The sequence below is a fragment of the Urocitellus parryii genome, chromosome 1, assembly GCF_045843805.1.
Source record: "Urocitellus parryii isolate mUroPar1 chromosome 1, mUroPar1.hap1, whole genome shotgun sequence".
In the NCBI taxonomy this organism is placed as follows: Eukaryota; Metazoa; Chordata; class Mammalia; order Rodentia; family Sciuridae; genus Urocitellus; species Urocitellus parryii.
This window is the reverse complement of record NC_135531.1, coordinates 66,539,242-66,556,628: the sequence shown is the minus strand read 5'-3', so window position 1 is coordinate 66,556,628 and position 17,387 is coordinate 66,539,242. Positions and strand designations below refer to the sequence as shown.

Here is a 17,387-nt window from a genome sequence, read left to right as displayed (position 1 = left end):
ATACATAAAAACACATATACACAAACATATATATAGAGAGAGAATAAATATAAACTACTTGATATTTCTAAGGAGATATTAATAAAACAACAAATATCTTAAATATGTGCTATAAAACTTATAAAATTCTCCATTATTTATAATTCTTCATATAATGCTCAAATGAACTAATAAGGGATTATATTTAAACTTCACATGAGATATAAGGTAGAGAATGCAAACTAGAGAAGTTGTATACACTTGCTTCATGTGGACACATATAAAATCTTTTAACTCTTTTATAGATTTAAATATAAGTTATTTCACATAAAATATTCTCTTAGGGGCTGTGGCTATAACTCAGTTTACAGAGTGCTTGCCTCACATGCAATGCACAAGACTCCAGGTTTAATCCCCGCACCACAAAAAAAAAAAAAAAAAAAAAAAAAAAAATTCTTTCTGGGCTGGAGTTGTAGCTCAGAGGTCTAGCTTGCCTAGCACATGTGAGGCCCTGGATTTGATCCTCAGTACCACATAAAAAATTAATACTTAGAATAAAGTTATTGTGTCCATCTACATACAACTAAAATAAATTTTTAAATATTCTTTTAAATGTAGTCTAGTTCTGCCTGATATTCTCTTACCATACTGCTTATATATAATTCTGATGGTCATATAGCCATCCTAGCATTTACATATTATATATGTGTATATCAGAGGCAATATATACATATGGGTGTACACATATACATTACAATGAAATAACTAGAAACAAACATGTCAAAATGTGATACTTTTCCTATTTGACCTTAATGCTTTTACAATCTACTTATTTAGAGATGGAGAAAATTTCTCATAGGATGAAAGGAACATATGACAATATATCTCTGGAATCAATTACAGCAAATTCTTATAGCAAAGTTTTGCTGTGAATTCCAAAGAGCATGTGTTTTACTGTGTAGTTCATCCTTAGTACCTAGGAGAGTATTTGGAATTTGACAGATGTTTAGTAGGTATTTATTGGATAAATGAATAAAGCAAGGGAGTTAATATGCTTATATTTTTTCCAGCTTTACTTCTGATTTATTAAATGTCTCAAAGAGTACATTATTTTTATTTTCCAACATTCCATTCTGCAGTTCCTTGACCCTTTTTTCCATGAAGATCCATGCCTTTTCCATGCCTTTTCCTGGCATTGGCTTGGTCTATGCAAAGACTTCCAAATGCCTGGAAGTTCTTGAGATGGTGGTTTGCAACAACTCTGACTTTCTCCTTCTTGTAGATTCTCCACATCTGTATTACTGGTCCTGCCAGCTGAGTGGCCAATTTGAGTTCTTCAGCAGAATTGTATCCCTGCTTGGGGTTAAGAGCTTCCTGGAGAATAGGATGAACGTGGATGAGCTCTTTCAGACACTGAACATTGGCCTACATGGACTCTGTTCTGTGCCATTTTCTTGTGCATGCCTCCACCCTTAACTCTTCCAAACAAACTAAAATGACTTCCAGTTTGTTCTTTGGTCTAATATTTTACAGTGGGGCATCATACTATGATATCTATTGGTCCAGGTGCAGGATATAGAGCCATGCTATGTGCTTTTGATTGATAGATCTTGTACCTGCAGATCTTCCTGGTAGCAGGTTTAACCAGATGGCCTCAGTTCATTGCCAGTCCTTATAAAAATGAAAATTTAAAATAATGCCATTCTAGATTTTACTTTTTGAGTTTTAGGAGTCGTGTTAAGGAAATTCAGTTCCTAAGCCAATATGGTGAAGATTTGGGCCTACGTCTTCTTCTGTTCTAGTGCCTAAGTCTTTGATCCACTTTGAGTTTCATGCAGGGTGAGAGATAAGGGTTTAATTTTATTTTGGTACATATGGATTTCCAGTCTTCCGAGTACCATTTGTTGAAGAAGCTATCTTTTCTCCAATATATGTTTTTGATGCCTTTGTCTAGTATTAGATTACTGTATTTATATGGGTTTGTCTTTGTGTCGTCTATTGTGTACCATTGGTCTATGTGTCTGTTTTGGTGTCAATGCCATGCCATTTTTGTTACTATGGTTCTATTGTATAGTTTAAGGTCTGGTATTGTGATGCCTCCTGTTTCACTCTTCTTGCTAAGGATTACTTTAGCTATTCTGGGTCTCTTCTTTTTCCAGATGAATTTCATGATTGCTTTTTCTAGTTCCATGAAGAATATCATTGGGATTTTAATAGAAATTGCATTAAATCTATATAATGCTTTTGATAATATGGCCATTTTGACAAATTACTTCTGCCTATCCAAGAGCATGGGAGATCTTTCCATCTTCTAAGGTCTTCTTCAATTTCTGTCTTTAGTGTTCTATAGTTTTCATTGTATAGGTCTTTCACCTCTTTGTTAGATTGATTTGCAAGAAGAAATACAAATGGTCAAAAAATATATGAAAAATTTTTCAACATCTCTAGCAATTAGAGAAATACAAATCAAAAATACTCTATGATTTCATCTTACTCTAGTCAGAATGGCAATTATCAAATATGTAAGCAATAATAAAAGTCATGGAGGATGTGGGAAAAAAGGAACACTCATACATTGTTGGTGGGACTGTAAATTAGTATAACCACTCTGAAGAGCAGTATAAAGATTCCTCAGAAAACTTGGAATGGAACCACCATTTGACCTAGCTATCCCACTCCTTGATTGACATCCAAAGGACTTAAAATCAGCATACTTTAGTGACACATCCATGTTTATAGCAGCTCAATTCACAATAGCTAAACTATGTTACCAGCCTAGGTGCCTTTCAACAGATGAATGGATAAAGAAATTGTGTTGTATATCTATACAATGAATATTACTCAGACATAAAGAATAATAAAATTATGGCATTTGCAGGTAAATGGATGAAGGTGGAGGATATCATGCTAAGTGAAATAAGCCAATCACCCAAAACGAAAGGCTGAATGTTTTCTCTGATATGCAGATGCTAATTCACAATAAGGTATGAAAAATAAAGGTCCTTTGGATTTGTCAGGGGCAAAGGGAGGGGAGGGGGTTTGGGGTTAGGAAGGACAGTAGAATAAACTGAGCATTATTACCCTATGTGCATATATGACCATCTGACCGCTATTATTCTACATTATGTACAACCAGAAGAATGAGAAGTTATACTTCTTTTATGTATGATGTGTCAAAATGCATTCTACTGTCATGTATAACTAAATAGAACAAATTTTTTTAAATAATAATAATAAGGCCCTTCTAGATGGGCACCACAAATGCCTATGGCTATCCTTCCAAAAGGGAATAGCTGAGTAAAGAGCTAATATGGACATCTCATGAGGAAATGGAAAACCAATTATTCTGAACACAGTCATGCATTGTTTTGAGTAATGCATCACTAGACAATTTTGTTGTTGGTAAACACTATAGAAGGTACTTTGTACAAACCTAGCTGGTATATCAATTACTTGATGTGGCCTCTTCATGCAACCAAGAGACAGTAAACAAGAGATGTACAGAGTTGCTACTAGAGGAACACAATATGCATTTTTTTATGAGCAGGAAATGAAAAGTTTAAATAATGACAAAAAGATATAGGATAGTAAACACATAAACCAGCAAAATAGTTGTTTATTATCATTATCAAGTATTGCATGCAATACATATTTGTATGTTGTTATGCTTAGGTATGAGGTGTCCTCCAAAAGTTCATATTTGAAACAATGCAAGAATTTTCAGAGGTGAAATGATTAGACTAAAAAAGCTGTAACATAATCATCTTAATTAATCCATTTGAGTGGATTAATGGATGGTAACCTTTGGCAGGTAGGGTGTGGCTAGAGCTGTTAGGTCACTGGAGTTGTACATTTGAAATATATATTTTGTCCCTTTTAAGCAGTGCTTTTTCTCTGCTTCCTGTTGTCATGTCCTAAGCTACTTTCCTCTATCATCCCCTTCCACCATGATGTTCTTTCTACTTCACTTTGGGCCCAGAGCTCAGTCAGTCATTTTTGGACTGAGACTTCTGAAAGTCTCAAATAAACATTTCGTCCTCTGTTGTTCTTGTCAGGTATTTTGGTCACAGTGACAAAAAACAAACAAACAAACAAAAAAAAAAAACAGCAGACTAAAACATATGTGCTATACCTTAAACTACTAGGAACACAGGTTTGGTTTTACCAGCATCTCCCCAAACACATAAGTAATGCATTCTGCTACAATCTCAGGACATCTAAAACTTCATTAAGCAACAGGTATTTTGTAACCCCATTTCAATCTCTGGCACCACTGTCATATTGGTGCAGCCCACTGCTGATTTATGTAACATAGAGTACATGACTGGATAATATTTTTTCACTCATTTAACAACTATACATCATTTTAACAGTAATAGTTTTTATATTCTTTGGCTTTTAAAATAATCTGTGGTAAATAATATTAATATAACAGGATCTGGGTATTTGTCAGGAGCAAAGGGAGGGGAGGGGGCTAGAAAGGATAGTATAATAAACTGAGCATTATTACCCTATGTGCATACCCAGATTTGGGTATGATGGCACACTCCTATAACTTCAGTAACTCAAGATATCAAGATTGCAGGATCATGTTTGAGGCCAGTCTTGGTGACTTAGTAAGACTTTGTCTCAAAAAACAAACAAACAAAAAAAAAAAAAGCTGGGAGGGCATAGCTTGGTGGTAGAGTGTTCTTGAGTTCAGTCCCCAGTACTACAAAAATGAATGAATGAAATAAAAATAAATATTAATATGACAATATTTCATTGATCGATCAAATCTCTGAGAAAGAAGTATACCAAAAAATGTGGGGAAAAACTAGGGCCAAAATTGAAAAGGTACAAAAATGTCGATGACTTATTTTAAGAAGGAGTATGTTACTGTATCTATATTTCAAATGCAAAGGGTTATCTAAGCATATTCTCATCTTTATGTAACATTTTCCAATGTAACATAATAACAAAATTGTTTAAAATGCCAATAGAACATACATACCTTTGAAATACTTATACAAAGTAAGAACCAAAATATATATAAACAATAAAAACCTTAAATAATATTATAATTTCATTTTTAAAATTCTAGAAATAGCAACCAACTAGCAACTTATATGATTTAAATCCATGTTTAATTTCCATGTATATCATTTCAAATATTATAGCCAGGAAAGATAGGGTATACTTATTATTTCAAGTTAATTTCTAAAGTTTAATTTAAATTAATATTTGTATGACATTCAAATTAAAAATAAATATAAAAGTGAAATTTCATAAAATTTTCATTAAAACATGTTAATATAAATAAGCAGTACCAGAATTACATCATCAAAAGTGACATCATTTCTGTAACAATGAAACAAAGTCAATGGAATGAATGGTACCATGTGAGTTAACCCTGCTTGCACAGCTTTAAGATATATTTTTATTTCAAAAAAATACTTTTGGGGGCTGAGGTTGTCGCTCAGTGGTAGAGTGCTCACCTAGCATGTGTGAGGTGCTGGGTTCAATCCTCAGCACCACATAAAAATAAATGTATTGTGTCCAACTACAACTAAAATAAATTATTAAAAAAACACTTCTAATTCTCAAACTGGATAACATTTTCCACAAAAACTGATAGTAACAGTTGGCTAGAATAAAGTATTATTTTAAGCAATTGCAGGATGTGAATTTACTCTTCATTATTACTTTCTCAACAGACTTGGAGAACACTAACCATTTCTAAATATTTAGAAAGTAAAACACACATAGCATCTGTCCACCTGATTTTAATGCCAGTCCTCTTCTAGCGCCATTACAATATTACTGTGACTTTCATATTACTTGGCCCCTGCCAAGCCTCTGTCTTAACAACTGGGTAGGAAGTATTAGTCAAGTGGAGACATAAGATTCACTGTTAATTCCAGTAGCACTAAAAGTAAGCCCAATTACAATTGGAGCAGACTGTAACCAGTCTAAGAATCATCTCCAAGACAAAGTCATACCAGATAATAATATCAAACAGGAAAGGCCTAATGACAGTTCATTCTTTCAACATTACTATGACAACAGAATAATAAAGCTGTTAGTACCCTTTGCACTGAGGTATACCTATGGTCTTTGTCCAAAGAATAGTAATTTTTAAAAATAACAAAAAGATAAAAAACTAAATAAAGAAAAATGCTGAATATTCAAAATGAAATAATTATGGGTGGCAAAACAATTGAACAAAAACATATTGAAACAATAATGAAAATAAGAGCAAAAAATGAAGCAATTTCATGTAAAAACAACACACAAAATAAAACAACATATTAAATGATAGCTCAAAACCAAACAACAGATACATGAATATGAAGATCTGGAACAGAAACACTGTTACCATCATATTAACAATTAGTCCTGGCCAAATTTATATGCAGTTCAGGGTTGTACAGAAAAAGAAAATCTGAATAGAGTTCAAAGAACAAAGGATGCTAAAAAGAGCTGGAAAAGAAAGCAGTAGTAAAGATTTTAAAAGGCTTTAAGCCCTGAAGATGGTAAACAGCTGTTCCTCATCTTTTCTTATGATAGCACTAGAGGAAATGGCCTTCAACTATACCATGAAGGATTCAGATTATCAATAAATGTAAGGAAAAATTTTCTGACTGTGAGTGTTTTAAACACTGGAAAGGGCTACCAAGGAGACAGGAAGATATCTCTTGAGGTCTTTAAAAATCTGACTGAATTCATCTGTAGATAATATGATTCTATCTTGAAGGCAAAGAGACAAAGTAGAAGAGCTTTCAAGGTCTTCCATTCTGATTATTCCACAGTGTCAACTCAATTCACAGAAAACTGCCTCCAATTATGTGTTTAATAACTATAACTCAGAATAAAGCCAGAATTTCTAAATTGAATTCTAAGAGCAAACAAAAACCTATTCAGTAACATGGTACTTGAGAGTTCTTATTTGAAATTAAGTAGGAAAAGCCAGTGAACTAAATACAGCTAATAAGCTGAAGATTCATATTCAAGTTGTCTAATTTTGCCTCCTTTATTAATAAACTAAAAAAATCCAGTAATGCCACTTGGTCAAACATTCAAAATGGAGCAAAGACAATTATTAAATAGTAACTAAAAAATAATAGTAAATACATATGTTAAAGTCTAGGCATTAAAGGATTGCCCCTCTTCCCCTTCTAACACCTCCTCCCCTCCATATGCAGTCTGTAATATGGAAGGGAAGAAATAGTTGATAACAAGATGGATAGCTGACAAAAGAATAGTCAGAGGCTGCCCTAAAACTGAACTGTAGCTGGGCTTAATATCATGGCCCCATTTCTAATGATTCTCTACTTTTTGTGTCCCTAATATAAGTTACCCAGCTTAGTATGCTCCTATCCCACTTCTAATCTTTTAAAGACTCTAGGTCAGCACCACTGCCTTATGGAAGCTGGAGCTGTAAATCCTCTGCTCATTTTCCAGGATCCTAAGACTCTAGAGGAGAGTCTTGGGCATGACCAAGATGTATTTATTTAAATCTCCTTAAAGAGGCCACTTTCTCCTCTCAAAGGAGAAAAACCAAATTCAGGAAATACATAAAGGTCTAATCTGACATCTGATATACAAATGAAAGCTTGGAATTCTGAGTGGATTTTCTTTCCTCCCAGGTTGCCAGTTGAACCAAATGGCACACACTGTCAGCCTCTGAAGATCTAATCCAGTATAAACTACAACAACAAAAAAGATAGCAGGAGCAAGCATAATAAGGCAGGTAAAGGAATACATGACTGTGCTTTTGAACAAATAGAAAATCTCTTGCTTAGTAGAACAAAAGCAAAATCTGGATAGCTCAGGAAGAGCAAATCAAGCATCTGTGGTCCACATAATATATGTACTCCTTACATACTGTTTCACAGCATAGGGTGCAATTGTCTCCACTGCCTCATCTTCATTTCCTGCTGCTTTCAATTCTGTGGGAGTGGTGTTGAATACTGATGAGATAATAACCTCTTTCAACCTCTGGCAGACATTTTAAAGCAATTTGTTCAAGTACTAAGTAACCAGCCAGCATTTTTGTGGCCAATTTGTGGATCAGATTTCCAATCATACAGAGGGTAATTTGAGTTTTAAATATAAAAATATAATGGCTTGTTACAATCACAGTGCATCTCCTTTAATTTGATTCATTTCACATATAAAATAGAAAAACACACCCAAACTACAGATACAGGTATTAAAAATGTTTTGGAGACAGATATTTGATACTGACTTATACCAAAATGAATAAAACAGAACATAAGGATAATTTTTTTTCTGTATAGCTTCTTGATATATAAATATTGAATTGGTCTCCATTACTTTTACGTTATTTATATATAATTATATTTTATATTATTTATAAATAGTTATATATAAATAAATAAGTGGAGATAAAAGGTAATTTGGTGAAAAGAGAGCAGGACAGATTAGTATAATAAAAGGAAAATATAACCAAGTATTAGTAACTAAATTTTGCATGAATTGCATTGAATAGTAAATATTATTGAATGTACAGAAAAATAACTTATTTTACTTACTCTCATTTTCATATACTTACACATGAATAGTTGTAAACCACTTTGCTATATATCATGTTGCCTCATATAGAACAATGTCCATATAGAACAATCACAACAGCTGCCCTAAAAATAACTCTAAGACATTATGTTCTTATCCTTTAGATCAATTAGCTTGAATGAAAGATTAAAAATCTACTCTACATAGTGATTCTTATAATTATTTTATATACACCACATGATTATTTCAGACATTGCCACACACACACACAAACATATGACTATCATATATGTCTCTTCAAGGATATAAGTGTTTATGACTTACATATTATTTCCTTCGAACATCTTTTACCCAGTATAATAATACAAGTCATACCCTAGTTAAGCCTAGATTAAGATTTAGTTGAAAAAGTTAATAATTGAGAAAATATATAACTTTTTATCATCAGTAAAAAATAAGAAAAAAGGCCAGGAAAATAAAAGACTACTGAGTGTTTTATTCAATAGCTACAGTTACTTTAGCTTTTAAAAAACTATGAATAGTGTAATATGAATTTTCAATAAATCAGGAGAAATAAGTTTCTACTAGGAATCAAAACATCATTTAAACTAGTTACCATTTATTAATTCCAAATAGAGAATTGACAGTGCTTATTTATATTCCAGATCTTTTTATTCATTATTAATCCTATAAATTAAGCTGAACTAATCTTTTCTTATAAATATCCACTAGTATTTTTTGAAGGAATTGGGGATTGAACCCATGGCTTATCCATGTTTGAGTACATACTCTACTATGGAGTTACTCCTCAGTCTCACTACCTAAATTTTTTAATCAATATTACAATAATGGATTGAGATAATCAATGTCCAATTACTTCTTATTTTTTATAAGATTGGTGGTGCAAACAAATACTAAATTACCTAAAATTGTTCTTATGTACCAACAATGCACAGTAGTGATTAGGACCTTGGTTTAATACTATTAAGTAAAACTATAATGAATGACAGATTTTATTTTCCATCTAGGATATTGTACATATATTATAAATTTATAAATAATTACTTAAACCTATAATTTAAAGAAATTCAAAGTTTTTATAATGCAAGCACATTGGGTACACACCGTTCTTGAACATCATTCCAATCTCTCAGAAACCTTTCATTTTCTTTCTGCAGGTGCTCATTTTTGGCTTGGTTTTCAGCAATGGTGTCCAGGCAGTAACAAATAAGTTCTCTGATGACCTCAGCTGGGCTTTCTACTTCCTCTAGATTAAAGGATCCAATTCTAAACTATAATGAGAGGAGAACATGATTAGTTTGGAGATAATATCAAGCCGGAGCAGTTCTATTTTAAAATACATAATTTATTCTGAGGGGGAAAAAGTAAAAGATTAAATGTACTGCATTTATCAGATATAAATAAAGTGAACATAAAACCTCGAAACTTTTTTACTAATTATCATATAAATCATCAAATAGTCTAAAAATAATATTTTTAAAATTTTGAGTAACTTTATTTTCTTTCAGAAAAGAAAGCAATGTAAATACCATTAGCCATACTATACCATCTGTTTGTTAAAGCCTAATTTTAAGTCACTCTGCTCGGAATAACGAATTATATATGAAGATTTTTAACTTGAGGTTTAGCTAAATATATGGCAAAATGGAATAACTGGCATATAACTGAATACTAAAAAAATATCAAAATTGTAGCAATAGTTAGAAGTTTTAGGAAATTTATTAAGTCTGGGGGCAGCACATGGTAATTACTTCTTTGTCTAAGATTATAACTTATTAATATAAATTTTCAAAAGTAATGGTAAGTGTAAAACTTGAGTGTTTTTTCATGAAGGTAAAACTAAAAAATGTCATAATTCCTCCCTCTCCCAAATTCACAATTCCCCTACTAGAAGACACTTGAAAATAAAATAGTATAATGCAGTTTTGGTAATAGATATAAAATTCTAAAGGAAATGCAGGCACTATCCATATAACTGATGATAATAATGAAGCAATGATTAGTAATAATAATTGCCTTCAATAGTAAAATTAGAATGATTGTAACATAATAATTGTTATATGCATAATAATCATTATGAAGTAAAACTTCAATGGAGCACAAACAAACTCATCTTCACCAAAAAGAAACTATCATTATATTCATGTTATAGATTAGTAAGTAAGATCCAGAATAGCTATTCCATCTATTAAAGGGGCAGAGTCAAGATTCTACTGTGCTATGTTGTTATGGATATTTCCTGATACAAGAAGGTACCACATCTAAACAGACAGCAAGGGGAAAAATCAGGTTCAAAACACATAAATAATTTCAAAGAAAGATTCTAACAACACTGAATAAGCAGAAGAGTAAAACCAAGGGTTTGTTAGTTTTGTTTGGGTGTTTGTTTTGGTTTTGCCTCGCAGATCACTGATTTCTACTATGCCATTTATCTAAGGAGAACATTTCCAAAATGTATCCCTTTCAAAAAGTATTTCTATAAATGTTAGATACATATTAACAATGGTTGAGAGTTCTAAGAAATATATCTATTTACAAATAAAATTAGAAGCCACTAAAATAGAAATTCAGTGTTTATTCTCTGCATAGCACTTTAAAAATGAGTCCAGTTCATTCCTTCCATTTAGTATTATTTGAATATATAACCCAGAAAGCAGGTGTTTCTGGATAAATCAAGTTTGCTAGTTTATTTTTAAATCTTCTGATAGAAAATATGGGTAGAAGATTATTTCACATTACAGAAACCCTGCCAAAAGGCTAAATACTGATGATTCCTAGGTGTTAAGAAGAATTTATATATACTCATGTAAAATGCAAAATAAAACAACAGATATTTACATTTTTAATGTCATTGGTACATTTTAAAAATTTTTAGAGTACTAAATATTACTGATCTAACCACAAAGAAATCATGCATTCATTTGTATATGTACATTTGTTATTTACCCAAGCAGGTCATCATGTCTTTTTAACCCTTTAATTTGTTTTATCTCATCATGTTTTGTCTATTAACAAAAGAAGGGAAAGCAGATTTTTAAAAAATCTCTTTTATTACAACTAATGCACCCATTTGTATTAGACTTATATATTTGGCCTAATTTAAGTTTTGAGAAATACTTAATAAAACAAACAAAGACCTGTAAAAATTCTAAAAAAGGTATTTTCAGATGAAATTCAGACTACTTGTTATACCTGATTTATTTTTTCTCTTAAACTTATAATCAAATGGCCAAGAAGACTTGAATTTAAGAAGTATAAATTTAAATAAGGAAGTGTCATTTATACAAAGAAGATATAACTTAATTTTTGTATGTGTGTATGTGGTCCTAAGGATCAAACCCAGAAATGATTTGAATCTGAGTTACATCTCCATTCTTTTTTTTTAATTTTTTAATAGTTTTTTGTTGTTGTTCTAACTGGACACATAACTTTATTTATTTATTTTTATGTGGTGCTGAGGATCGAACCCAGGGCCTCCCATGTGTTAGGTGAGCGCTCTAATGCTGAGCCAAAATCTCAGCCCCATATCTCCATCCTTCTTTATTTTGAGACATACTGTCACTAAATTACCAAAGCTGGACTAAACTTGGGTCAGCTTCTGGAGTTGCTGGGATTACAGGTGTTTGCCACAGCACCCAGCTTAGAATATATAATGAGAGGGTTAGGGATGTAGCTCAGAGGTAGAATGCTTGCCTAAGCATGCATAATGTCCTGGGTTTGACCACCTTAACTAAAAAACAAACAACCAACAACCAAAAAAAAAAAAAGTTAAGAATATATAACTTGAAAGTAAATTTGAACATTTACCTCATGATGTTTCTCTGATTGCAAACACACACAGTTAAAGGCAAAGTCATCTGTAGAACATTATTTTTTTCAAGTTAATGTAAAACAGGAAAAATTAAGCTTGTTTTATTTTTAGACAACAGATTACATTATCAGTAAAACATAGCCTACAAATTTATCTAGAATTCTCTTATCACAATTGTCAAGCACCTCTGACAAAGATGGGCATGTTAGAAAAGAATTTTTCAGAACTTGAACGTTTCAAAATGCTAAATGGACAAATAACCTATTCACATTCAATGTTGAATTAAGCAATTTGTAAAACATAAATGCAGATATAGATACAGGGTTAGCACTCTACATTTCTATCTTAGACAACAAATAAAGGATTAATTCTATATTACTAATAAAAATTGCTATCAAACTATGACTCAAACTTATTTATTCAAAATCCCAAAAGAGAAATTTTAATTATTTCTCTTAGCTATTCATATTTTTTTAAAAAATTTAAATATAATTTCTTCTTAAGAGTAGGCAAAGTTTTACATATTGATTTTCTAATTTCATTCACCATTCTCTGGATCTTTCAAAGATATGAACATCTGTTCTGCCAAAAATAAAAATAAGGAAGTCTCAGAAACTTTTAAGAAAAGGATTCTACTTGAAATATCCAGATTAACTTTTCCTTCTTTTTTCTTTTCTGTTCTTTTTTTTATTTTCAAATGAATGAGAAAGTAAGAAAGTGGCTGTGTCTTCTGGAGTATTCTGCTTGTACTGCACATGGTTCAGAGTCAGTTTTGGAAGTAATCTCTCTTCATGACTGCTGTTCCAGCCTGTCCACACTATTGCAGATAAAAAAAGGCTATATGCCTGTATGCACTGAACTTCAATAAGAGTCTCATCTCAAGCCTAATGAACTGAGGAACATAAAATATTTCCCTACTCTAGCTCTACATCAAGTTCACAATGGAAAAGTGATAACTACGCTATCTTTTTTTTAACTAGCAAATTAGCACAAAAGTTATATTATATTGTACAAATTTTTAGGTTTTCGATCTAGTTTCTTGTTTGACATGTAGAGCATTAGTATAGCTTTCCTTCACATCTTAGTTACACCATTTAAAATAATAAATAATAAAAATAGTGATTTCAATTTATTGATCTAGAGTCAGAAAACACAAATTAAAGCATTTTGAAAGCATGTTTTCTTTTGCATAGACATGTTGACAAAAATAACTTTCCTTTTGTAGTCAATCTTATTGAGAATTCAGAGGAGATAGGAATCTGCTTCTCTCCATAATCTTCAAAAATTTTAAGATGTCTTCATTTTTATTTATAAAAAGGTTGAGGACAATGAGCTCTTTAAAAGTGAATGATAATCACAGCAAGTTGCATTAATTGGCTATTAATAGTTCATGCTAGCTAATAAATAATTTTAAGCATTTTTAATGTGATTTGCATTAGAAATTCCCAATTTCAGAAAATTTACCCATGTTTTTCAGTCAAGGCTTTATTTATTTTGTATATGTGTCCATCTACCAATCCTTCAAGTCAAGATCTAATGTCACACACTTATCACATCACCTCAAAACTCAGGTCAAATTCTTAAAGAAATTCAACCTACACTGACCTATTCTTCCTCCTCCTCCGCCTCTTCCTCCTCCTCCTTCTCTTCCCTCCTCTTCTTCCTCTTCTTCCTCTCCTTCTCCTTCTTCCTCTCCTTCTTCCTCTTCTCCTTCCTCCACCCTTCCCCTCCTCCTCTTCTTCCTCCTCCTCCTCCTCCTCCTTCAACACATACCTTTATCTTATTTATTAACCTCTGTGTGGTACTGAGGATCGAACCTAGGGCCTCACACATACTAGGCAAGTGCTCTACCACTGAGCAACAGCCCCAGTCACGACCTCTATATTCTTCTTTTTATTTTAGTAGTTGCCTTTATTTTATTTATTTTTTTATGTGGTGCTAAGGATCTAACCTAGTGCCTCACACATACTAGGCAAGTGCTCTGCTACTAAGCTACAAGCCCAGCCCGACTTCTCTAATTTTAGCCTTCAGTCTCATAATTTATCACTTGGATTCATTTTGCTTATGTTTTTACCTTGTAATTTCAGAAATGCATTTCTTGCCTTTACACTTCAAGGTTTTTGAGATCAAAGGGCCATATCATGTATTTCTTCCAAAGCCACTAAAGAATCTTGTCCAGCTCTGGACATGTTCAGTATGTAAAAAAGATCTTATAATTAATGTTTTAGAATGATCCTCATTAATAAAGGAATATAATTACAATGGGGTTAATAAAGAGAAGAAATTTGACAGTGATTCTATAAATACAAACTATGAAATACTTTAAGCTGTTTACAGATATAAGGCAAAGGCTGAGAAAGTACCTCAGTAATGGAGCTCTTGCCTGGCATGTGCAAAGCCCTGGATTCCACACCCAACACCAAAAATGAAACAAAACAAAAACTTAATAATTCAGGTATATTTTATTTATTGGTATAATTTTTTAAAGGGCATAGTTAAAACTACTTAATAGCACTTAAAACTGCGGTTATATGTAGGTTTAATTAAAGCTAAAGAAACAATTTTAAAAGAATATATAAAGCCATGTACTCAGTTTTTACATTGTTTGGAGTGGCTGTGCAAAGAATAAAGAATAGGCAGAATGGGTACAGTATACAAAACACATATTATAAATAACCTTAACTAACTAATTCCTGGGGAAACACTTAGAATAGCTATTCTAAGTGTTTCTAGGGAAAGGAGGATTATCAAGAAGTGATTTGATTTCCAAAATAGAACACATCAACTAAAAGTTTTCAGTTTGGGTACATTATTAAAGTAGTACCTTGCAGAACCAATTTTCATTTATAACCTGTGAAATAATATGTAGAATTAAAGGAAAAGAAGGGATAAAGATGTCTGAATGTTATTTCAATGTAAGTAATGGTAATATAGAATATCGCTTTTTCATGATGTGCTTTTAAGTTTTCTTGTATGAGAACAAAGTTTTGCTGTATTTAGGTATGGGTATACTTAAAAAAAAAAAAGCAAAATCTATTCATTGTAGTTTATAATGCAGAATATTTTAGCTACTGTTGGCATATACAGAAGTATTGTAACACATAATGATAAAATTCAAGTAACACAGGAAATCGAGTTATGTAAAATAGAAGTGACTAAATGGTATTATCTTAGCTAATTACATGATAACCAACTATTAAGTATTTTGAATTAATTATATGTGTATTAAGATCTTTGTGTAGTGAACTCTTGTTCATGTGTACCTTCTGAAATTTTCATTGTTGACTTAAATAAAAAACAGCACAAATGAACATCCTAAAGCAGCAGCAACATAAGTTGACAACTGGTCTCATTATCTCGTGAGAAAAGAATAGCAACGAAAACTCCTAAAGAGATAAGAAAACAATATTTGTGGGACTACAATCTCACATTTCCAAATAAAATATTTTCTTACATAAGTTTCTTAGTGTTTATTGAAAAAAACACACAAGATAATTGGATGATCAAGCAAAGCTTTTAATATCTTGGATCCTATAGGTTTTATGATTAAAATACAATAATCCAAAAGTACAAAGTATGATGAATTATAATCATAGTGAACCAAATTATTTACATTTTAAGGTCATGCTATATTTTTGACATTTTAAGATCATATTAAGATTCTTATTTTGGTCTTCATAATTGCAAAAATCACTGGTGAGAGTAAAAGAAACCTTGAGAGCAAAAAGCCCCAAAGTCTATGGATTAGAGAATCATAAGTTAGTTCATTACTATCTTAAAATAGAGATGATGGGACTTTTGATTCATGCAAAATACAGTACTATCTAGAGAATTTATCTTAGTCTAATTATATGTTTTAATTAATAATGATAAATTAGAGTATACACAGACTCAATCAAGGAGGAGAATTTTCTAATAATAATTGAATTGGGTGGGGAGAAGAAAGGCTGACTATTACTTCCCTGCAACTTTAATTTTTAGTAGCAGATATTGATAAATAAATATTTCCTTGGATTACCTGCCACTCTTTTAGGTCTCATCATACCCATCCTGTTTAAAGTTAAATTCTACAAAGGAATAAGGAGTATGTGTTCCATTCTTACATGGTTGAAAAGAATATATTCATTCATTTATTTACTTAACAGATTTTTTGAGCATGGGCTATGGGCCATGTGCTAGATATTAAAGATCACTATGAACAAGAAAAAACAATGTATTTACTCACTTTTCACTCAACCACTAAGCCACATCCCCAGCCCTATTCTGTATTTTATTTAGAGACAGGGTCTTAGTGAGTTGTTTAACACCTCACTTTTGCTGAGGCTGGCTTTAAACTTGCAATTCTCCTGCCTCAGCCTCCCAAGATGCTGGGATTATAGTTTGCCACCATACCCAGCTGGAGCTTATATTATAATGAAGAAATCCAATGATACACAATGATCAAATAATGACTTCAGAGAGCTGTACCTTTGATGAAAATAAAGTGGACAATGTGATAGTGAATAGATGGAAGAATAACTTTGAATACTGTAGACAGGGAACAATCCCTTGCTAATAAGTGATACTGGAACAAATACTTCAAGATGAAGAGCTGATAGCTGTAGGAAGAAGCTGAGTACAGGTAGTGATAGTCAAGGGATAAAAGAAAGCCAGTATAAGATTAAAAAAAAAAAAAAAACTCAGAGGCAAAACAGAGGAGATGAGATTTGGAAGAGAAAAAACTACCACAATGAAGGACTTTGTAGGCCACAGTAAAAAGTTCAGAACTTATTTTAATTATTTTAAAAAACTCACTGGAAGGTTATAGGTAGGAAAATGACTGCTTAAAGGGTAATTCAGTTTCCTCTCAAATGGTTTAGATTATGCAAACCTTCTTCTGTTCACATCCTTATGCAATTTCCTCCCCTTGATTATGCCTGCTCCTATACTGGCTTCTATCAACAGAATATGGTGAAGATGGATCTATGTCACTTCAGGGATCAAATTATTTAAGACTGCTATGTATACCAGAAGCTCCTCTTGCTGGCTTCAATGAAACTAGCAGCCATGTTGGACAAAT

General features: G+C 32.0%; 1 protein-coding gene across 2 annotated transcripts in view; it reads right to left on the bottom strand.

The window, feature by feature from the left end:
- The window catches only part of Xrcc4 (X-ray repair cross complementing 4), a 248,776-nt gene that overhangs the window by 148,127 nt on the left and 83,262 nt on the right, over positions 1 to 17,387 (bottom strand). For both annotated transcript variants that reach the window (XM_077796138.1, XM_026394550.2), the window contains exon 4: positions 9,622 to 9,788. In XM_077796138.1, coding sequence (XP_077652264.1) covers positions 9,622 to 9,788 — 167 coding nt within the window. The remainder of the gene's footprint in view (positions 1 to 9,621; positions 9,789 to 17,387) is intronic.